The following is a 24,125-nucleotide window of genomic DNA, read 5'->3' on the forward strand; positions in this document are numbered from 1 at the left end:
GGGAATCATACTGGCGACGCTGCTGCTCAGAGCTTGCACTCTTGAGCAAGCTCTTAACCAACTGAGCCATTTGTCTGGCCCAGAATTTCTTTCTTTTAAGAGCTACATTATTACGTAGCACTGGACTAGGTACTACCTGGAATATTAGGGTCAATTAAGATGTAGTGTCTGCCTGTGAGATGCTCACTGTCCAGTGACTGGAGGAAGATCAAATGAGGCAATCTGTGGGAGATTACTGGTGGCTTCTGGGAGTGTAGAGATGACATGGTAGAGCTGGTGGTGGTGGTGGTGGTGTGTGTGTATGTGGTGGTGGTGGTGGGCCCGGGTGTAAGCCGATTCCCTGTGGCTAAGGAACGAATGAGAAGGAAGTGATGAGTAAAGAAGGAAGTGATGAGTAACGGCGCCCTCTCTAAATCCTGCCTCTGATGAACTCTCTACCAGTCCTCTTTGCAATGGGAACATAGGATTTGTTTCCATTCTGACTGTTCTCTTATCTAGTACCTTGGACCCCGCTGATACCACCACTGTTTCATTATCCCCGACTACACTCATGTCTTCATTCCCCTCTTCCCAGTTCCCTACAGTCACTTGCACATTCCTTCACCTCCGTCACCCCCCTTGCTGCTTCTGGGCTGCACTACAGCCCTAGCTAAAGCCAGCTTCCTGCCGCTGCAGTGCCTGCTCCTGCATGGCCAAGTGCAACTAGGAAAAGACTCACAACCATGCCCACTGGCTTTACTTTAAATTCACGACCACAGACCTTAACTGGAGCACTGGCCCTGCCTGGACATCTTGCTGTTCTTCCTCGGTGACTGTCTGCTCTCTTTCCAACTACTGGGACCTTCTCGTCCCTCCTCAAGCCTTCAGCACCTTCTTCTCTGCTCTCTCTCAGCTAATGTTCTTGCTTCTTATTTCTTATAAGAAAATAGAAGCCATCAGAAGAGAACTTGCTCGGGCTTCCACAGCCACATGTGCGCACCTATCGCCATCTGTGCCTAATGCTCTGGTTCCTGTGCGGGTCTCTGTCCCTTGTTCAGGAACATCACTCGAGCTAGTCTTCCCTTTCCTCTCTCTCCTGAATTCTTTCTATTTTGAATTCTTTCTCTTTCGACTTGACTGTTTGCGATCAGAGTAAAATCTATTGTTATTCCCATTAAAAAAAACACACCAATCTTCTTTTGACCCCATTTCCGCCTCAGCTACTGCCCCAACTCCTTACACCATTCTGTGTTGCCCTTACTCTTGAGAGAGGTGCCTATATTCTTTCTTTTCCACTTCTTTCCTGCAGTTCTTCCTTGTATCCATGCCAATCAGACTTTAGCTCCCCTGCCCCCCACTGCCATTTTCAGGTCCCCAAGCACCTTGATACTGTTAGATAGGCAGGCAGTTTTCAGCCTTCCGCTTGACCGACCTGCAGCGGTTCACGTGCTTGGTCACCGTCTCATTCTTGCACATTCTCTGTTCTTGGCCTTCAGAACCCCATACTCTCCTCATATGCTTCTTTCCTCACTGGCTGCTCTCTGTTAGCTCTGCTTATTCTTTCTCACGTGCTTTGGGGTGCCCAGGCTCAGGCCTCGACCTTCTCTTTCCTGTTCGTATTTCTTCCATGGTTATCTTATCTTGTCTTTTGTCTTTAAATGCCAACTGCATGTTGATGACTTGGCTCCCTGAATCCCACACTTGTATATCTTTGTATATACATTTCAATGTCCAGCCTTAGATGTCTGACTTAACTGTATACACTTAGATGTCTAATAAATGTTCAGCGTGGGGTTTCTGTGTTTCCTTCAACTCCATTCTATTAACCAACTTCCCTGTCGCACTAAATGGGAACTCCACTCTTCCAGTTGTTCAGCCTAAATATTGTGAGTTACCGCTGACTTTTTCATAGCCCACGTTTCTTCTGTTAGCAGTCCCGTGAGCTCTGCCTTCATATGTTCCCAGAATCTGACACCTTCTTGCCAGCTGTACTCCTGCCACCTGGTCCACTGTGACCTCTCCCGGAGCTTCCTGCTTCGGCCTTGTCCCGCTCTCCCCCCACAGCCTGTCTTCACCAAAAAAGCAGGAATGACCCTGGTAAAATAAGTAAGATCATGTTGCTCTCGAATCGGAACATCGTGGTGGCTCCCCATCTCATCTGCAGTGAGGGGGCAAGTCCTTAGAATGCTCTGCAGAGCCCTGAGCGACCTGGTTCCTGTTAAGTCTCTCACCTCCTCTCCTCCGGCCTTCCATTGCTCACTGGCCTCCTCGTGCTTCTTGGGCGCTCTCCGGGCCCCCTCTTCAGGCCTTTTGCTCTGGCTGCTTCCTTTCTTGTGCGCTTCCCCTGAGAGTGACAAGTCTCAGGTGTTTACTGAAATGTCACCTTCAGAAAAAGACCCTCCCTGGCCATCATATCTATTAATAAAATTAGGAACTGTTCCCACAGTACTAAGCACTCCCTTCCCTCCTTTATTTTTTTCTTTAGCACTTACCGTCATTTCACACATGACATGTTTTACCTACTTTTTATTTGTGTGTTTCCACACCAGGATGTATCTCTGTGAGGGGGTTTATCTGTTTTGCTCCCTGCTGTATCCCGAGGACCCGGGCAGCGCACAGGGTGTGCAGGAAGTGGTGACAGGATGCATGACCAAATGGGGCAGTGACTGCTTCAGAAACAGTGTGTTGATTCGGAGATGGCAGAGTCTGTCCTTTTTAATGTTAAATGTCCTTTACTTGAGAAATCAGGGAGAGATATCCAGGGAGAGACGTCCACAAAAGATATCCATATTTGGCAAGATAAAAATCTGGAAATGCAATACTGACTTCTCTCTCCATTGCCTAGAAAGTCCAGAAGTCTGGGAACCAGTGATATAGATGATTCAAGAAATGTGACAGTAAAGAAACAAAGAAATATAAGACAAAAGCTAGTGGAGGATGCATGCTTTTAGGGAGGTTTTAAAAAATGTTTTTTTGTTATTTTGTTGTTTATATTTGTCTATGCAATAAAAGACCTACCAGTGCAATCCAGCCTATAATTAATTGGTTGTTTAAAGAGTTTAATAGGAGAAAAAAAAAAGACCTCCGCACACCTTACTAACTTAACATGAGACAATTTTGTATTCCTTTGTCGGTCTTATTGGGAGAGGGACTGTGTTCTGAGGCTGCCTGGACTGAGACTCCATTGTGCCTTTTGTACATAAACTGTTCTCATATCGCATGACCTGCCTTTACAGTTTTGGTTTCCTCATAGTGGGATGAGAATTTTAGACACATGCAAAGCAGTATAAGGCTAGATACCTTTCAGTTTATCAGGATTTCCCCCCATTTTTCTGGTTTAAGTTTATGTATTCTTCCGTGACTGCCCAGTCCTAATAGCCAAACTCTGCCATTTCTAGGAAACTAATACAAAATTCTAAATGTATGATTTCATTGAATAAAATCAATGGCAGTGATAGCCTTGCTGATGCCTACAAGTGTTTATTAATCTTTACAAAGCATTCACTTGAAGCATGCACCAAATTGCCATTTGGGAAGACTTGTACATGAATGCATAGTCAAGTAATCATGGCTTTAGTTTCAGGTTTGCTAGCATATTATTTTACATAAGACAATTCTATTTGAAATGGGGAGAGTTAGAGGCAGTCAGCCCCTCATAAGAGGATTCGTATTGATATTTGCAAAGTATTGTGGATTCCCCCAAACAGGAACTTAAACATAAACACACACACTTATTATGTTTACCCTGCAGAGAACGACATTAATAATGGATTGTATTGTTTCTTTGAGCTTATTGATGTTTTTAATAAGGAGGAAGGATATGTAAAACTGAATTTTCATGGATTCAGCTACTCCTTTATGTAGTGCAATACTTTGCATGGCTGTGAAATATTAGAGCCTATGCGTATCTTTAAAAACTATATTTTAATTTTATGTGGCTTGAAAGCTTACTCAAAATATATGACCGATAGACTTTTCAGTGTTATTCTGTCAAAACAGGCCTCCCTTCTTGTACTTCTTGTCCTCTCCTGACCTCTACTGGTGAGGTCTAGGTGTACATGACTGGTCAGCTTCATCCTCAGTTTTGCATTTTCGTACTCAAATAGGAGAGACAAAAAAGCATGTGAAGAGTTGAACTTTATTAAAGTTCTACAGTTTATTATTCTAGAAGAGCAGGCTGTTTAATACTCATCCATGCATTTTATGTATGTTTAGTCTTTACTTATCTGGATTATTAATTAATCATGTCAATAGTGGGAGGAGCCCAGGACGAGATAGAAGAGAAGGAGTTAATATTATGTGTGATCAACTGTTGTTGTTTTTTCTTTTTATTTTCTTTATTTATTTTTAAATTAAATTTATTGAGGTGACACTGATTAATAAGATTATATAAGTTCCAAGTGTTCAATATTATAAGACATCATCTCTATATTGCATTGTGTGCTCATCACCCAGAGTTTAGTCTCTCTCTGTCACCATATATTTGACCCCCTTTACCCTCTTCTAAACACTTGTTAAGTACTTACTGGTCCCCTGCAGAGGGTTAAAAATAATAGTCTCAGATCACTGAGGTTGAGAGGCAACAAAGAAACTATTGGCCCAGTCCTAATCCTTACACCTTCCTTGCCCTGGTAGGAGGGGCCCATCCTGACTCAGAGGAGACAGCAATTTAAGACAACTGAGTATCAGATGGCACACTGCAAACAGAAGATTAGTCCTTTCCTGACAACAGCTGTTGGTAGAAGAGTACACAGCATTTTTTAGTACATACCATTTTTTAGTCAGTGGCGGTAATGGAGAGATAGAAAAGGGGTGGTGATTAAGAAATATGCATCATTTTCCTTTTGATATATGTTGTTCTGACATTCTCAGGGGAGTAGAATTTTCTTATACTAAGGGCCTCTTGTATGATTTAAACAATTGCACTGATGAGCATGTCTAATACCCAGATCTTAGTTTTTGAATACCATTTGTCGTTAAAAGGAACTGCTGTTTCTTAAAGGAATGGCTGGTGTATGTCTATGTAGAAAAAGTGTAAAATGAGCCTGAATTATTTTGTGTCAGATAGGGTATGTCTAAAGAATCCACATGAAGGGACAAATCTCCAAAGAATTATGAGGCAGTTCAGCCAAATTTGGGAGAATTTTAGCTCCATAAAGAGTAATGATGATAACGGATTATAACACATTGATAAAATAATCCTTTGTACCATAGTGATAATAAAAGGTGGGGAGAAATTAGAAAGGAAAAACATTTTAATAGTAAAATGTCAGTTAATAAAATAGAAGGAACCATAGAATGAGAAAAAAAACGCATTGTTTTACCACCATCAGAATCAGAATTGATTTACATGGTATTATCAGTGGATGAGAAGACCACTGAGTAGAGTAGTTAAGGAACAGAATGTCCACCCTGCCACAAAGTGTACCAGACAGATTACTTATTAGTTACAAACGGGAAGTTCTCAGTTATATTGGACAAATACCACTTGCCCAATGAATCAGATTTTTCTATCATTGATAATGGTATAGATTGACATGATATGTCTCTGGATGTGATGGCATGGGAAGGACATAACATCACCTGTGTCATACTCCTGCCAAAATATAGTAGAAACAATCACACAAATTCAGATAGTGTGACCTCGATGCTTCAAAAATGTCAGTGTCATGAAAGACAGAAAAGGCAGGGACTCTTCTAGATAAAGTAAAGGGAAGTAAAAAGATTGGCAGTAATGGCAGTGCATGATCTGTGACCGGATTCTGAGTCTCCCTTCCCACCCAACCCAAAGAAACCAGCTGCGAAGTATGCTTTTGCAACCAGTAGGGAATTTGGTGTATGGATTGTTTTTTAGGTAATAAGGTAATAATAAAACAGTTTTAAACTTCTTGGATGTGATAGTGGTACACTGATTATATGTGATAGTATGATTTTGTTCTTAGGTGATACATACTTGAACTTTTTGGAGCTGAAGTGTTCATGAGGTCTGTGGTTTTCTAATAGATCAGCCAAAAACCAAAACATGAAAACAGGAACTACCCCAATATAAATAGAGGAAATCAGGCAAAATGTAATAATTCATGGATTTGGGTGAAGTCTATATAAGTATATGGTGCACTGTTCTGTAGGTTGAAATACTTCAAAATAAAAATTGAGAGAAGTAAGATGTCTATATAAAGTCAACAGAGTTATTTTACATAATTTTTATTAGACATCTAACATTAGTGGTTCTGCCTATGGGCGGCACTTTGGAAAGAGTTGCCAACATGGTGGAATGATAGTATTGCGGTCATTATGTTACATAAGAGATACTATTATAATTTACTGATTTCTTCTATAGCAGCGGTTCTCAACCTGTGGGTCGCAACCCCTTTGGGGGTCGAACGACCCTTTCACCATCAGAAAACAAAAAGATATTTACATTACGATTCATAACAGTAGCAAAATTAGAATTATAGAGTAGCAACGAAAATAATTTTATGGTTCGGGATCACTACAACACGAGGAACTGTATTAAGGGGTCGTGGCATTAGGAAGGTTGAGAACCGCTGGTCTATAATATAATGATTGAGCTGCTATCAAAACTATGTATGATATTGGTGTGTCTTTTCGTATTTATTCTTTTTACCCTTCCCACCTCCAGGACCACAGAATGTTATTAATTGTTCATAGTGTTGTTTACTTGTGTTTTCTCATGTAAATTATGTTTAACTGTAAAATGTTTAAACTTTTCTCATATACCAACCACTGTTTTAGGTGATAAAGTAGAAGAGGAATACATGATATGGTTCCTATGCTCAAGAAATGCAGACTTTAATATTAATAATAATATTTGGGCATTTAAGCCAACTGAAACACAGATGTTAGCTGTGCTAACAATAATCATAATAATTCTTATTTTGTAGCGAAGTAAACAAAGATACAGAAAGATTAAGTGACTTACCCCAAATGAAATAGATAGGAAGGGGCAGAACTCAGACTTGAACCCTGGCCAACTATTGGGTTGTCGGAAAAGTCATGACACATTTTTGCGACAAAAAACATAGAAAAAATACGTCGTGACTTTTCCGACAACCCAATAACTGGGTTCTTAGTCCATGCCCTGAAATGCTAAGGAAACGGTTAATTTCGCTTGGGGCCTGGAGGCATTTGGGAAAGGTTCCAGACCTTTGAAATTTCGCCGTGTCTTCAAAGGACGTATAGGATTTTGCCAGATGATGGTGAGGGAGAGCATCATAGGCAGATGAACAACAAATACTGGTTAAAGTGTTTGGAAATGGCAAATAATTCAATGTGGCTAAATCATAAAAGTAGCAGGAGGTTTTTTTTTTTTTTTTTTTTTAGCTGAGCCATCCTGCCACCTGTTGGCAGCTCAGCTCGGGCCGGGACTCGAACCGCTGTTGCTCAGAGCTCACACTCTTGAGCGAGCTCTTAACCAACTGAGCCACTCGGCCAGCCCAAAAGTAGCAGGAGGTGAAACAGAAAGGTGAGTTAGGGCCATATTATGAAGGGCCATCCTTGTGGAAGTTTGAACTTTATTTGTAGATAATGAGCAGCCAGTGAAGGATTTCAAACGCATTTTAAAAACTGTGATAGCAGTGTGGAGGGTGGATTGAAGACAGGGTTATCCGTAAGGAGGTACTGATTTCATCTAGGAATTAGGATTGCCTGAACTAGGCCAAGGACATGATGGAAGCAAGAGACGTGGATGCGGCCAGCAGAGTGTAGTTTGGGTGTGGGAAGGAAGAGAGCATGAAGACCCAAACAACCTAAGGCTCTGGTTGCATTGACTCAATGGGTGGTGATGCTGGGAATTGATGTGAGAAGGAGAAGGGCAGGAGCAGTGTGGTCAGGGAAATATTGTAGTTTGGAATAGGTTGAGTTTCCAGTATTGGTTGAACTTGGAGGTTGAAATTCCAAGTTGCTGTTCTGTCTAGTTGGTGTTGGTGTTACTGAGTCCACCACGGCAAGATGATGTTCCTGAGCCAGTTTTTTTAGAGCACTCAAGTTCACATTTGTCACATATGTTTTCAGTTACTTCTTACATTAGAATAAATTCTGAAATAGTCAGTTGTAGCATGTTTGGTGATAAAGTAGATTTTATCCATGAATTATAGATTCACAAGTGGGTGAAAAAGACATTTACATGCATTCAAGTCTGATGTAATTGAACTGACGGTATCATGGAGTTAACAATTAAACCTGATTGAACTACTAATGTAATTTTAAATCCTATAGCCTGGGAGCTTTCCCCAAGGTATACCTTTTTTTAGTTTTTTTGCTGTAGGTGAAAGAAAAGCATATTTAATGGTTCTTAACATTGTGTATGTGTGTTTTGTCCTTGCATATGAAAATTTATAGCATTTAAAGTCATATATATATATATATATATATATATGTGTGTGTGTATACACGATAAGCATTAGAATGCAAAAGTGCGCCATTGCAAAAAAGAATGACTACTTCTTAAAGTGATTTGTTGATAATTCATAGTCATAAAAATGAAAGATAGCAAAAGTCGGGCTAGATCTCAGCAGGGCTGTTCCTGGCAAAGTGTGTGTTATTATACTCGTGGGTTGGCTTGAATTATTTGGTGCCTTCCTGTTGGTGGAGAAAAGGATTATGCTTTGCAGAAGTCAGGGGAGGAAGTGCAGAGGAACAAAAAAAATACCAAATGGCAGCTTAGATCAATCTTAATTTTTCATAGCTTGGCCTTCTCTAAAGTCACATTTAGCAGGAACATTAATTAGATTTCAGTGCCCCACTGAGTTTTAAAATTAAACTTATTTCTGGAACCATCTGCAACATTTTATCACTAATAATATAATGAAGAATATGCTTAGTCTTTTGAAAAATGGGAATTATAACAGAATATCTTTTGCTCATGAGTGATCATGTTTTATTATGAAAAACCCATCAAAATTTTTATTAAGAGTTAAGAAGTAATTAAAGAGTTTAAAGAATATGCCTAAAAATCCTGTAAAAATACTCTTATTGGTGAGAATCTTTTCCTAGTTCAGAATTTTCTTTGGGGTTTTATGCCTTTTTTAAACCTGAAAATGTTGATGGTGGGCATATTGCCATCTGTCTGTTTAAGGCAGGATTGAAGACAGTCAGTAAGGAGCTACTGCTTTCATCCAGGAATATGTTTGTCTGAACTATGGTAGGGACAGGATGGAAGCAAGAAACGAAAGATAACGGGGCTAAGAGTGCAGGTCCTGAAGTCAGCCTGCCCGCCGTTGAACCCCTCTTCAAACCTGAATTTAATAGACAGGAGTTTGGACAAGTCGCCTGACCCTTTGTGCCTCTGTTTCCTACATGGGAATGACTGTACTTACCTTATAGGTGTAGTGAGCATACATTTTGAGCATAAAATGTGTCCTCAGAACAATTTCCTCTGTGGTCTTCCATTTCCTTTGTTTTTTAGTCATATGCTTGTTACACTTACAGAGGCCTCCAGAAAAGAAAATAGCAGAATCTCAGCTCACTTAGAAGAAAACATTTTGCTCTGTTTTGTTCTCATGAAAATGAAATAATTAACTAGGTTCCCCCTCTCCCCCACTCTGTGCCCAGCACTGTTCTGGGCAGTGGGGAAAGAGCAAACACCCCAGCCTTCCTGGAGCAGAGTAGTTAGGGGAGAACGTGGGTTAGGTGTGCAGCAGCAGTGGGTGTCCTGGTCCTGAACCCCAGAAAGAGACAGACTTACTCACCTGGTCACAGCAGAGGTCACCACAGACTCTTGGCTTGGTGGGGGAGGGGGGGTTTTCTTGCTTGAAAGAATGGAGTATAAATGTGCTTTCTGAGAGTTGTTGGGCCCCTGAGAAAAGGGACCAAGGGCTGTGCATCCAGTTCTTAATCTAAATTTACTAATCATGTAAGTCATTCTCCTACCGTAGAGGTGAGTAAGAGATTGGACAGCAGGCCCAGTTCCTTAGGAAAACAATATTCTTATTTTGGCAACCAAGGAAGTGAGGAACAAGCATTCTCTGTACCACCTTCCCCCTTCTCCAGCTTTGCCCCAAATCCCAGTTTAGGGTGACATACAAGACAGTGTTTTCAGCCTCATGTGATGCTGTCCTTTTTAGCTCCTTACAGTGCTGAATTACCCCCAGAACTACATCTCCTGATGCTTCTTAGAATAGTCTTAACGACATTGCACTTAGTAGAAAGAAGTCCTGATAACCCTTCAGTTCTTCACGTAGGGCTCATCTTGTCTGACGATCTTTGGTGGGTTTGATTCCCCTTTCTGTTCCTGTGTCGCACCTGTCACAGTGCTGTGTGTGTATCTATCTCCACATCAGTCGTCCTTAGCAAACGGTGAACTTCCTTTTTAGGGCAGCAACTGTTAACTTATTTTTGTACAGTTTTTCACTAGCATAGTGCCAATTATATACTAACCATGCCACAAATCAATAAATACCCAGTTCTCCTTTAAAAAACCAACTCTGTCACTGAAAACATTAAGATGCTAGAATTCAGTAAAATGTGGGGGGAAAAATGGAATTTTGAAATTACGTTTTTATTGCTTCATAAAAGATATGTCAAAATATTTTAAAGTTTCTTTTTGGCTTAAATTTGTAGAATACACAGGGTTCTCAGTGATTAGTTTCAGCATGTTGGAAAATTGAAACAATTCTTTCTCTTTACCTATCCCAGTGGAGCACCTCCTGTGTATCTTAACTTTAGCGCTGGTATACTATTGATACAAATGTAAAATTATCAAACTTTTCAAAAGTTAGATAGGATATTTTCTAATATAGCATAACTTTTTAACAGTGCTTTTTTTAGCAGCATTTTCTTTGACATTTTTTGTAATTTGTAAGTAAAGAAGCCTTGAACAAATAGTAACAATGATTTCAATTTTATTTCAGCAAAAGCACCTGGAAATTGAAAGAACTACTAAATGGTTGAAAATGCTAAAAGGATGGGAAAAATATAAGAACACTGAAAAGGTAATTAAAAATAATGTTACTTCCTGATGAAACTATGTAAGTTCAATGTGGCTTTTCTCAGTAAAAGTTTCTTTTTCATTATGAGTATTTATTCATATTTAAAAAAAAACTTTTTTAGTTTAATTTAGTGCAATGTCTCAAATCAGGAGCCTTTCTGTTGTAACAGAATGCCCATTTCGAGCTGGTTTCAGCAATTAGGAGGATGTATTGGGAGTCCAGAGGTGGGATGGGCCTCAGGAGTCATGTGATTCAGCTGCTCAGCCACGTTGCCTGTGACTTAGTTTGTTTCCTCCTCTGTCCTCTGCCTTCTGTTGTGTCAGCTTCACCTTGAAGTTGGCCTTTGGGATCAAAATCAGTGCAGGAGTTCCAGGCTTCACACCCACATGCTCAGAAAGAGAAGGCTGGCTTTTGAAACCGTTTTCTGAAGCAAGAGCTATCTCTTTTTCCAGAAGCTTCTAGCAAACCTCCCCTTAAATCTTGCCCTGCATTGAGTTTGTGCTATTTTAAACGAATTAGAAAAATATACATCTATTAACATCACTGCCAATCTCATCAGAAAAGTCTTTAAATACCGGTTAACTGTGAAGTTCATGATGGTGGAAGTTTTCCAAAATTCTAATTTTTGCTTGAAAGGTCAAATGTTATTAGTGGCACCAAATGTTATCAGTTATTTTCTTAAAGTGACAGGCTTACTTCATTTACTTTTGAGAAAATGTTAAATGCCCAAATCTGAACAATTTATAGTTGGTTAGTCGGTTGTTCTTTCAAGTAATAAGGTGTTCCACAAAAAAAGTGACTGGTTCAGATCACGAGTCAGACAGTTTCCTAAGTGCTTTCCATGAGGCTGGAGTACGCAGCCAAATGCTCTGTGCACACCTCCCAGGCCATCTCAGAATAGTAGTAAGACGTGGAGTCAGGAGTAGAGATTTCCTAAAGTTAATACTTTCTGCTTCATCTGAAGTAAACTGACGGGTTTAAACTGTGAGTGAGGGATACAAGAGCACTAGCACGGGACTGTCAAGGCATGTGTCAGGGTGCCGGCAGTGTTACGGCCACTGCTTCCTGCTGTCAGTACAAAAGTCACCATCGTGAAAAGGCAGCTGACATCTCAGTGTTGTTATGAGAGCAGCTGTGACCTCATGGACCATGCTGTGAGAACTGCAGACTTCTAAGCCTTGGCTTCCTCATCTGTAAAATGGAGATAATCATACCCATTTTGAAGGGATGGAGAGTGAATGACTAAATGCACAGAGAGCACTCAACACGCACCTTGCAGATAGCAAGCGTTCAGTAAATGTTAGCTATTGCTGTTAGTTATTTTATTTTATTTTTTTAAAGATATTTTTATTGGGGAATTGGGGAAGGGGAACAGCCAAGTTGTTGTCCTTCAATCTTAGTTGTGGAGGGCGCAGGTAGATCAGCTCCAAGTCCAGTCGTCATCTGGCCGCCCGTTGGCAGCTCGTGACCACTCAGCTCAAGGTGCTGTGTTCAACCTTAGTTGTGGGGGGCGCAGCCCACCATCCCATACAGGAGTCTAACCAGAAACTTTGTTGCTAAGAGCACACGCCCTAACCACTGAGCCATCCGGATGCCCGTAGGCAGCTCAGGGCAGCTCAGCTCAAGGTGCCGAGTTCAATCTTAGTTGCAGGTGGGCATAGCCCACCATCCCATGCAGGAGTTGAACCGGCAACCTTGTTAGGAGCATGTGCTCTCACCAGCTGAGCCATCCTGCCACCTGTTGGCAGCTCAGCGGCAACTCAGCTCAGGCGCAGCTCACTGGCCCATGTGGGAATCGAACCGGCAATCCTGTTGCTCAGAGCTCGCGCTCTTAACCAACTGAGACATTTGGCCAGCCCTGTTAGTTTTTTGAAGGAAGGTTGGACAATAAAAAATATTAAGGAAAAAAAAGAAGCCTTCCATAGTCCTACAGCGAAACACAACTGAATTAACTGTTAGGATTTTTGTCTATTTTGTTTATTTTGTTACACTTTTTTTCCTATGTAACATATATGTTTTTCCTTTTTTGCATAGATATATAAACAAGAATTCCAAGGAAAGAAATCAGTTCTTTAGATTCTAATGGTTATTACATAGAAGTTGTCTGACCTAGGGTTAAGCAACAGATGCTGGAGCCAGACTGTTTAAACCCCGTCTCTGCTACTTTACTAGCGGCGCAACCTGGGGGAAGGTATTTTACCTTTTTCTGACTTAGTTTGCTCATCTGTAAAATGGGGATAATAATAGCACCTACCTTTCAGAGTTGTTTTGGGGATTAAATGTTAATTCATGTAAAGCACATAGAATAGTGCTTGACCCTTAGTATGCAGTCAGTAAGTGTTTCTTTTTATTACAGGAGAAAAGGGCTCTCCTGTTAAATAAAGTTGGGGAAATCAGAGCTAATAATATAGTTCAGCAAGGTTTCTTTACTACAGGAGTCCTGAGAGTCTTTAACATTATATTTAACATTATAACACGTGGTGGCAATTGTTAAGAGGGACCCTAAATTGCGTGACATTTATATTAAATATTTTTGTCACAGGGTATCTCATAAGACTCATGCCACTTTTCTTTTTGAGTATCCTAAGTATCCTTATTTTAAGTCTGTTAGGTTCTTATTTTATTTTCATCAGGAATGAATTGATTTTTTTGTTGCCAATTTTATTATCTGTGTTTTAGCATTAGGTTGGAAGTCAAGATGTTTTTAAGAGGAATCAGTTCAAAGTAGAACATTAGTTACACACCTGTGCTTTTGTTTAATATTTTGCCGTCTCTCAGGTTGGCCTGAAGTTGACAAGTACTTTACCTTGTGTCTTTGTGGAAAGATTGCTCAAGTGGTAATTACAGGATAAATTGTAGTGCATTGCACCTACGCTTTAATCTCACATTCAGTGTAATAAAATATTTGTAGAGTTATGTGGCTTTATGTTCTCGTCTAGTACACATATCTCTATGATAGCATGGAAGCCTCTGTAAAATGAGCCATTCTACTAAGCTATTATCCTGTACAGCAGCATGGGCTAATGTAGTTCCCGGTAACAGAGATTTTTACAGAACTATTTCTTTGATGTATAATTTTAAAACACTTTCCCACAACTATAATGCTAGAATTATTAGATATATGGTCCAATTTGGTGTGAAACAGAAAGCACCTTCTCAAAGAATTGCTGCTCTCAAATCATACCTAATATTAAATTGCATTGAAGTAAAAAAGTAGCACACATTTTTCTTCTCTTCCAGAAGGAGGAGGTATAAGTTTTCTCTCCACAGATTTCATACTCACGTAGTAATAATACGAACACATTTCTAGAAATAAAAATATAGTCCTCGTAGAGAATATTTGGATTTTTAGAATACAAACTTTAATGACATAAAGTTTCCATGAAGGCTGTTTGTGTCACCTGTGTGTGCTCACAGTGACTGCCCCCTATGGACGGTAGTAGTGCATTTTAAAAACATAGTCAATTAGGGCCGGCCGAGTGGCGCGATGGTTGAGAACTCGCTTGGGATGCCAGAGGGCCCCGGTTCGGATCCCACATATGAGGGCCAGTGAACGCTGCCCTCCACAGCTGGCATGCTGGGCGGCAGCTCGACCTGGAGCTGGGCTGCCGTGGGTCGCTGGCGACGGCGTGGGCTGCAGCCCCTGTGGCAGTGGATTGCCATGGGCTACCGTGTGTAGCCAGCAGCCAGCGTGAGCGGCCAGCCGCCGCAGTGAGCGGCCGTCCAGAAGCCGGCGGCTGATCTGCCTCTCCAGGGAAGAGCGCAATGATGGTGCCAACTTGGGCAAGTGAAGCAACATCCTCCACAGCTAGATTGAAGAGCAAAACGACAGCAACTTGTCTGTTCCCCTTCCCAATCCCCCAGCACTGTTCCCATCCCCCCAATTCCCCAATTAAAAAAAAAAAATTTAAAACATAGTCAATTAGATGAAGTTATCTCTGTGAAGTGGAGACCATTATCATTTAACTAGTCATGATGTAATTGTGTTTAAGCCAGGTCACAGCAAAGTACCTACTACAGAAACATCTAGTTTTTTCTTGGTCAAATAGCTGAATGTGCTCATATTCACCAACATTTTATTTTACTACCAGGAAATGGAGGCACCACAGTTAGAAATAAAATTTCCAAGGTCACCCAGCTTAGTGACAAACAGGAGATCCTATGTCCAGACTCTAGGGCTTATACCATACCTTTTATGCTCGCCTTCCCTTTTGTTGTTTGTCAGTAAGGGGTCAGAGGGAGACAGAATGGCAGCTAGAAGAAGCAGGAGGGCCTGTGGATGGCTTAGAACTTTGTCAGATCCAACTCGGGAGTCTCGTGCCCATTTGGAGGCAGAGACGAAGAAGCCAGTGGAGAAGGGACGATGAAGGAAAATGGGGAGGCAGTGAGGAGCGAGCAGCAGCCCCTCCGAGTTCCGTGGCGTACGCTGCAGGGGGGAAGGTCCCACCGAGCTGAGCCAGGCTCACTGGGCTGACATGTTTATTCGCTGGCAGCCCTGATGACATGGACTAGCCCACTGACCACTGTTTCAGAATCACTCAGGTTTGAAAGAGGTATTGCAAACATTGGGTTTGTTCATGGAATTCTTTTTTTATTTTAGCTGATGGATTTTTAAATGTACCTATGTGACTGAAATAGATTGCTTGATTTTATCAGCAAGTGAACAAAGATACTGGAGCCAAAGGTAGATTCCAGGCCACCTTTTTAATTTTTTTCTTAAAGATTTTATCTATCATATTGATAAAATTATGACAGAATTTTAAAGGTAATACTTTTTAAATTGGAATATGAAAATGATATTAAAATCCAACATATAGTAGTTCTATAACATGGTTGTTAAGACCTTGGTCTCTGAGGTCAGACTATCTGAATTTCACTTCTTCCATATAGTTCATTGGTTGTATGACTTGGAGCTCATTAGTTAACCTTTCTACATCTTAATTTTCTCATCCGTAACATAGGGATGATGATAATAGTACTGACCTTTTTAGAAAGGTGATATTACACAGGATAAATTCATCTAGAAACAGATATGTCGGCTCCTATAACCAGAAAAATGTTAGCGTAGCTGTTAGTAACATTGTCACTACATTTAATTCATCATTATTACCTTCACCCTCATCCCCACTTTCATTGCCCCTTCCTGGCAAATCCCTACATAGCCTTCAGTATTCAGTTTATTATCGTCTTCTCTGAAGGAAATCTTTCCTGTCATGCTGAACTCACTTCTTCCTTCCTCTATCATAGGATCTCTAATACAGTCTCAGGATGAGAGTTACTGTGTTGGACCAATAAACAGTGACCACTACAGCAGACTCACCCCTCACTCCAACACCTTTATCCCTCAGTGTTTTCTGGTTCCCCATGGAAAGCCACATAGGGGCTAACCGCCCCCTGATGTCACTCCTGCAGACCTGGACAGTGTAGTGCCTACCATTCTCCTTCCACCACCCTGGCCTGCCTCTAGGGAGTCTATCTCCATCACCACTTCTCCATCAGGCTGGGATGCTCAGCTCTGACAGCAGTTAGTGTATGGGACTTTAATAAAGGGTTATCTGTTTATGCTGTAAGTGTCTGCTTATATATGTATTTTTCCCACTACACTATGAGCTCCACAGAATTTTTTCACGTTTGTAACCATAGTACCTAATAGGTGTTGGCCACAAAGTAGACAGTCATTGCAAAAGTTTCTTTCTAGAATGAGTGAATGAATGAATGATGTTCATTTAGGAGTTGGGGCAACCAACTATCTTCTACTGATAAATTCTGCTGCTTTGATAAAGCTGTGCTCTCCAGGAGGAAGTGTGTTTGGCAGAAGGTAGGAGTAAGAAGATGGAAGTCTTCGACCTTAGCAAGCCACTTCTCTGTACCTTGGTTTTCTGAGTTGTTATAGAAAATAGGACGCACTGCTTTGTCAATTGAAAGATTCTTGACAAACGTAAACTGGACTGCTCTTCTGGAGAATAAGCAAATTTTATTATAACTGTTGTGCTTTGTTATAATTCTTACTTTGTTTTACAAAATTTTTATGATAGTTGAAAATTTGTGAGAAAAGATATATAACCCTAATAAGTTAGCCTGTCATGTAACAGCAAGTATTTGAAAAACAATAAGCAGAACTTAAATACTTATTTTAGGGTTTCATAATTTAATTATTTTCTTCTATATGTACCTTTGTGTACATGTTTCATTTCATTACCTCTCACAGCTTGAATTCCAGTTTCATCCTTTTTATATTCTTTTACGTTTTAGATACAGTTTTATTATCATGATTTTAATGCTTTTTGCTCTTGAATTTCCTTAATATTTTCCTGTTCATATGTTTTAGTAAGTCCAATTGATCAGAACAATGGATACCATATAAACCATGATCTTGGAAAGATAGTCTTTGTTTTTTATAAAATGTAGAGTCAGTATATTTTACTAACCAATAACATCTTATGTGTGGCTTTTGACAAGTTATTCAGTTGCTCTGTGATGCACTTTCAATATCTATAAAATTGGGATAATAACATCTCATGGAGTTGTTGATATGATTAAATGAGATAAATATCTGTAAACAGCTTAAAGTAGATTCCTGCACATAGTAAATGCTCTGTAAAAGTCGATTTTAACTGTTACTATTGCTAATGATAGTGACAATCTATCAATGTTTCTTTTTCAGCCTTTTCTATATGTGCCTAATCTTTCATTTTAGCCCTGGAGTAGCACTGGGACCATTAATTTTTTATTTCTCCCTGAAATTTCTCTGTTATTTCTTCCCAAATAATCATGGCAATCTGATGAGTGTTTTTACCTTAAACCTAAAGTAAACTTTAGGATAAATAATAGACAGTAATTGATGTACAATTGTTGAGTGCAGAATTGAATAAAAATAATAAAGTAATGTAAAAAGTCTTTCCAAGTAATATAGTTTAACAAATACATGTTAGAGCTCTTGTTTTACTCATTGAAAAATCTCAGTTTAATGGGGAGTCAAGTCCATCAAAGTTAATCTGTTTACCTGCCATCATATTCTACTTGACTATTAAAATTTCACTTTTCACATTTGCCATCATTTCTACACTTCCTGATATTCATATCAGATGCTTACAGTATAGCACCTTCAGTCTAGAAATTTAAGAGATAATTTGAAGTTACTTTTAGTGGTTGATATCCCTTTTAAAAGTACAGTTTATTATAATTTTGATGTGAATATAGATGCAAAACTTTCTTTAGGAAATAAGTCTTTTGCTTTTTTACTATACTCAGTTTGCAATTAATGGTGGTAAATGTTTAGTACATGGGAAATGTTGTAGGGCGCAGAGTCTGGTTTACACAAAGCCTTTCTGTATTTATTCTTCCAGTTAGAGCTACTGCGGGAGTTAAAATTTCTATGGTTTTCATTACTATCTGCTGAAATTTAAAATTTGAGGCATATTATGTTTATACCAAAAGAACAAAGCTGAAATTGTATATGTAATTATCTAATTGAATCATCTTCACAGTATTCACTTGTTTCACAATAAAAGTTGTTCTACAGTGTCACTCATTTTAAACTGTATAACCAGTTTCTTAAGCTACATCATGACTGAGTTGCTAAAGCATTTAAAAATCTCAGTAATATAGGGGTAGAGGTTGAAGCTCTGCTTATTAGTTCATAGTTCACCAACATTTCAGTTATTAGAACTTGCATCTTATATTATTTTTAGCCATACTATTTAAATCTATTATTTTGATCATAAAGGTAATTATGTACCTATCTTTATCTCACTCCTTAAGGTTTCTGCCATAATTTGTTTAATCATTTCCTTGTTTGGACATTTACTTTTTAAGTTTTGAAGTTTTATTCAAACTTTGTATTGAGGATAATAGGCTTGTATGTTATTTTGAGTAATTAACCTTGAGGAAAAAGATACAGTTACAAGAAGATGGAGAAGTATATTGAGTCTTAAGATCCTTAGAGCATTAGCGGTATACTTTGAAGTACCCAAAGAGTTGGTGATACTGACGTTTTGTGGCTAACTTCATTCAAAAGGTTGGCATTCCTTCTTGATGGAGATTTACCACTATTTTAGTCTCATCAGATACTGTCAGTGTCATTAAGAAAAGCACAAAGATTTTCCTGAAGAAACTATCAAGAATTGAAAACAGGAGAAGGAAGAGGGATTGGGGGGTGGGGGAGGGGGAGAGAATTGAAGATTGTGGATGGAATTAACCGAGATTATGAGCTTGCTAGAGAGCCCCAGAGAGAAGGTGGTGGGAAAATGAGGGGTTAGGTAGGAATCTTCACATTCATGCAGACACTTTAGGCACAAGGCATCCTTTTGTTATTTGGAGCCTTTCAGGTGTATGGATTAAAAGGAAGAAAGTGTGTAGCTAGTCAATTATATCAACAGGGAATGTGTAAATCAGATGTTCGAAACTTAAAAAGAGCACTGATTGTGCTTTCCTGCCATTTAGGGAACACCTTTGTAATTACCAATATACCCGGCATATTTAACAGTTTCTTACTTATTTTACCCTTTCTGCATTTATGTCTGTTAGGATCTGAAAAATAGAGATGATAGGATCCACATGTGCCATGTTAAAATGTGTCAATTAATTATCATGGATACTTTGAAAATAAAAGACTTAACAACTATTAATAGTTTGATTTAAGGGACCAGTCTAAGCTTTTGTCCGTTCATAACTTCAATTTATGTTTCTTTTAATAAGTTTCATAGGAGAATTTACAAAGGGGTCCCACTCCAGCTCCGAGGTGAAGTCTGGGCCCTGCTTCTTGAGATCCCTAAAATGAAAGAAGAAACAAGGGACCTTTATAGTGTGAGTATCTGTGCCAGCCTGTTATTTTAGTATTCAAAAGGAAAATTCACTTCTTTTAGCTTTCAAGGTGATGTAAGATATTCATACCATCATTTGAAAGTATATTAAAATGATATTACATTGGGTTTTATAGGCCTATTAGCTGTTTCCTTGATTGTTCTGTTTATTGCAGTCTACTTCCTAAATTTCAAACAAATACTTCAGTGAAAATGTTATTTTCAGTATCAATCAGTAAACATCAAGTGCTTTTCAAATACTTGAAATAATCAATCAATATTGGGGAATATTTGTAAGAAAAATTGACTAAGAGCTGATTGTAGCTGCTTGTTTGCAATGTAGTATTAATATAGAGATTTACATTGTCACTTTTAGAGTTTATGGGGAAATAATAGCAGAATTCAATTTATCTGACAACTGCCTATATATGATTGACTATTATCTTGTAAGTGTGAAAAAGAAGAATTTTTCCTGAAGACTATTAGGGTATCTCTAGATTTTATTATTTATTAATAAAAAGTTAAATTGTGACCCAATGATCAGTAATGTGTTCCTTAAATTAGCTAATGCATTAAATTTACTTCTTTATCATTTCATCTATATCCCTTCTGAATTTAAATTTTATATTAACCTTTGAAAAGAGAAACATCTAAAAATCATTTTGAAATATGTTCCTCAGAAAATGTATATAAGTAGAATAAATTAAAATAGAGTAAATGAAAAAAAGAAAAAAATTTTATAATTTAAACCCAATTTCAATTATAAAAGGGGCATTGGAATGCTCTTTGAATCTTTTCTTTTCTTTTTTATATATATGTAAAATTAAGATTAAAGGTAATAAATACTGCTTAATTTAAAGACATAATCATTTTATATGACTAAAAGATTTTTTAAAATTAGCTGATTGGATCCTACACAATGAGTTTATGTCTCAGTATTGTAGAGTTTCAAATTATTTTAGACTGTTGATTAAAAATTTCTTTTAGTGTCATAGTTGTACAGCCAGTGTTGAAAATGATGTCTGAGGGAGCATATATAAAATATAACCCCAGCCACTTGTAAGTGTACCTGGCCTGTGGGAGAGACTCAGTAAATATTTGTTTAATAAAAGAAGTGAATTACTTCTATTTAGCATGCTGTATTTATTTCCTAGGGCTGACATAACAAAGTACCACAAACTGCTGGCTTAAAACAACAGAAATGTATTTTCTCACAGTTGTGGAGGATCGAGTCTGAAATCAAGGTGTCGGCAGGGCCAGGTTCTCTCTCAGGGCTCTGGGAAAGAACCTTTCCTCACCTCTTCCTAGCTGCTCGTGTTGCCAGCCATCCTTGGCGTTCCTTGGCATTCCTTGGCTTGGAGCGGCTTCACTCTGGTCTCTGCCTCTGTCTTCACATGGCCTCTTCCCAGGGTGTCTCGAGTCTCTGCGTCTCGCCTTATAAGGACACCCGTAATTAGATTTAAGGTCCACCCTTACCCAGTCTGACCTCATCTTAATTTGATTACATCTGCAAAGTCTCTATTTCCAAATCAGGTCTACACAGAATACAATTTTTTCCCAGAGACTGGTTAATGTGAGAGAACCGTTTAGTAAAAGTCAATCATACAATAACAGCAAGAGAAATGACATTGCCACTAAGACTTTCGAGCTTATAATTTTCAACACTATCATAAACATTATTTTTACTATTTGAGTTTCCCTCAGCATCATTATTTAACCAAGTCTTCCTTTCCTGGTCACTCTTTTTTACTCTCCTTTTGCAAAAATGATATAAATTGTTTTCCTCAAGTTGGAAGTTTAGTAAGACTGAAACTACCTTTTCTTACTCTACTAACTTTTTTTCTCAGATCGTCCGGTTGTCCTGACTCCTGATCTGGTCTTGTTATCTGTTCTCCTGTTCTTCTCATTGTATCTCGGTAATTTGTCTCTCTTGCGCTCAGTGATACATCATGTATGTGGTAATGCCTCACCTACAGCCTTAGTGGGGCTTAATAATCTTGTAGGCCAAACCCACAGCGCCAATTTGTCATCTAAATGCTTTCCACAGTACTTCTGCCCTCCGCTTTATAGGTTCATTAGATCCTTTTTCTTTTAAATAAGACGTTTACTCTTATATTATTGTGACACTCATGGATCTCAACCCACCCAGTCTCGGAGATAACTGTAGAAGTGGCTAACCTCCTTTCATTGAGATAAGAAATATGCTTGCTTTCTGGTAAGCTGCACATTAGCTTGTAAACATTCTAGGGCATAAATAATCTTTCTGACCTATTATTTTTTATTGACTTAACTGGGCTTTGTTTCTGTCATGAGGTTATTTTTATGTCAGATTTTCTTGTCTTCTAGAGAAGGTGATATTATAGATGTTTGGGTGTTTTTCTCCCTTTCAACTAAATTTTATTTTAAATCATATTTTATCATGTCTTGTCAAACATTTTCTTTCTGTGTTTCAACATCTTATGTTTTACCAGGAAGCCTGTAGAACAATAATTGAACCTCTTTATTTTATTTTATTTTTTAATTCTTTTTTTTTTTTTTTTAAAGATTTTTTTTTTTATTGGGTAATTGGGGGGATGGGAACAGTGCTGGGGAATTGGGGGAAGGGGAACAGACAAGTTGCTGTCTTTTTGTTCTTCAGTCTAGTTGTGGAGGACGTTGCTTCACTGGCCCAAGTTGGCACCATCATTGCGCTCTTCCCTGGCGAGGCAGATCAGTCGCCGGCTTCTGGACGGCCGCTCACTGCGGCTGCTAGCCGCTCACGCTGGCTGCTGGCTACATACGGTAGCCCACGGCAACCCACTGCCACAGGGACTGCAGCCTATGCCGTCGTCAGCAACTCACAGCAGCCCAGCTCCAGGTTGAGCTGTTGTTCAGCATCTTAGCTGTAGAGGGCAGTGTCACTGGCCCTCATATGTGGGATCCGAACCGGGGCCCTCTGGCATCCCAAGCGAGTTCTCAACCATCGCGCCGCTCGGCCGGCCCTTGAACCTCTTTATTTACCCATTATCTTTTTCCCCCAGATATTTAAAGAACAAATATATAAAGATTATTATTTTTAAAGCTAAATTTTTGTAATGTCTTCTGGCCAACATATATCAGAAATAGCATACAATTTGGTGGTTGTATGATTTCAGTACCATACTATAAATATCTTCCTCTGTCTTCAGAACACTGAAGTGCACTGTGGTTACTCTTTATGTTTTAAAATGCTATAGAAACTGCCCTTCTCTGAGCTCTATCTCAAAACACAAAAATACACATACTCACAAAACGTTTAACATACACATATCCCTGATAGCCTTCTTTTCACTTTTAGCTTAAGTCAGGAATTAACAGTTATGTTCTTATATATTTATTTGGAATTGATTTTAGCAGAAATATGTATTACCAGCACATGGTAAATGAGTCAGTAAAACATATGCTTAATTATACTTAAGCATGGTTAAGTATAAATTAATATAAATTTTGATTTCCCATCTGGTTAAACATGGGAGATTAAACATTTTCATTTAGTGCCCCTTCGCTCTGAAATGCCACTAAATTGACAGCAGAGGGTGTTTTAAAAGGCAAACCCATGAGGAATAGAAAATAGGAGATGAGATAACTGCTGCCAATTTTTGGATCCTGGAACTCAGACATTTAGTAATCTTATCGAACTCGAGAAAACTAATCATAAGCTGGCAGTGAGAAATTGGAGAAGCACCTGATTTTATATTTCAAAATCTCCAACAGACTTAGTAATTGCCAATTGCAGGTACCTCTGGAGGTGGAAGTGAGGCTACAAACAGAAGTGGTTGATAGGCTGTTGCAGAAGCAGTTGGAACCCCTAAGCCCCTCCCCAACCATGGCAGGAGACTGGAGGTTTACTGTTTGGAGAGGGCAGACAGGGTTGTGTATCCCCTCCTCCCTCGCCAAGGGAACACAGACAAAGCTGAGGGTGGGGCTGCTGGAATAAAAGCACACAGGAATCGAGTGTCCTGAATTTGGGGCATTCCAGCCTTTTCCTCCACGCAGCTCCCAGAACTTCGGCAGATCAGAAGAGCCTTCTCCGGGAATTTGACCAACCTAAGAAAATAAACCCAAAGACACTGACTTCAGGGGGACCCCAGTGAAACTGCCCAGCCAGTGAAGACACAGCTGCGAAGCCCCACCTCTGCACCCAGAGCTTTCCACCAGCTTCTTAGTGTCCTGCTTTTAATTATAAGCAGACAATGAAGTCACTATTCATTTGAGGGAAGCAGCTAACACGAAGGACAAAGGAGAACAAATGGAAAAAAGCAACTTGTAAGAAACAGACTATGGCAAAAGGAGAAAACTTAAAAAATACTATCACTAATATCTTCAGAGGAATAAAATAGATATTGCATCCATAAAACAAGTATAGAATGCTATAAAA

General features: G+C 39.2%; 1 protein-coding gene across 1 annotated transcript in view; it reads left to right on the plus strand.

Annotated features, from left to right (window-relative positions):
- Positions 1-24,125, plus strand: part of USP6NL (USP6 N-terminal like) — a 140,516-nt gene that overhangs the window by 81,594 nt on the left and 34,797 nt on the right. Inside the window, exons 5-6 of the mRNA XM_019656991.1 lie at positions 10,851-10,931; positions 19,626-19,733. Coding sequence (XP_019512536.1) covers positions 10,851-10,931; positions 19,626-19,733 — 189 coding nt within the window. The remainder of the gene's footprint in view (positions 1-10,850; positions 10,932-19,625; positions 19,734-24,125) is intronic.

The sequence above is a fragment of the Hipposideros armiger genome, unplaced genomic scaffold (assembly GCF_001890085.2).
Source record: "Hipposideros armiger isolate ML-2016 unplaced genomic scaffold, ASM189008v1 scaffold_271, whole genome shotgun sequence".
Classification (NCBI taxonomy): Eukaryota; Metazoa; Chordata; class Mammalia; order Chiroptera; family Hipposideridae; genus Hipposideros; species Hipposideros armiger.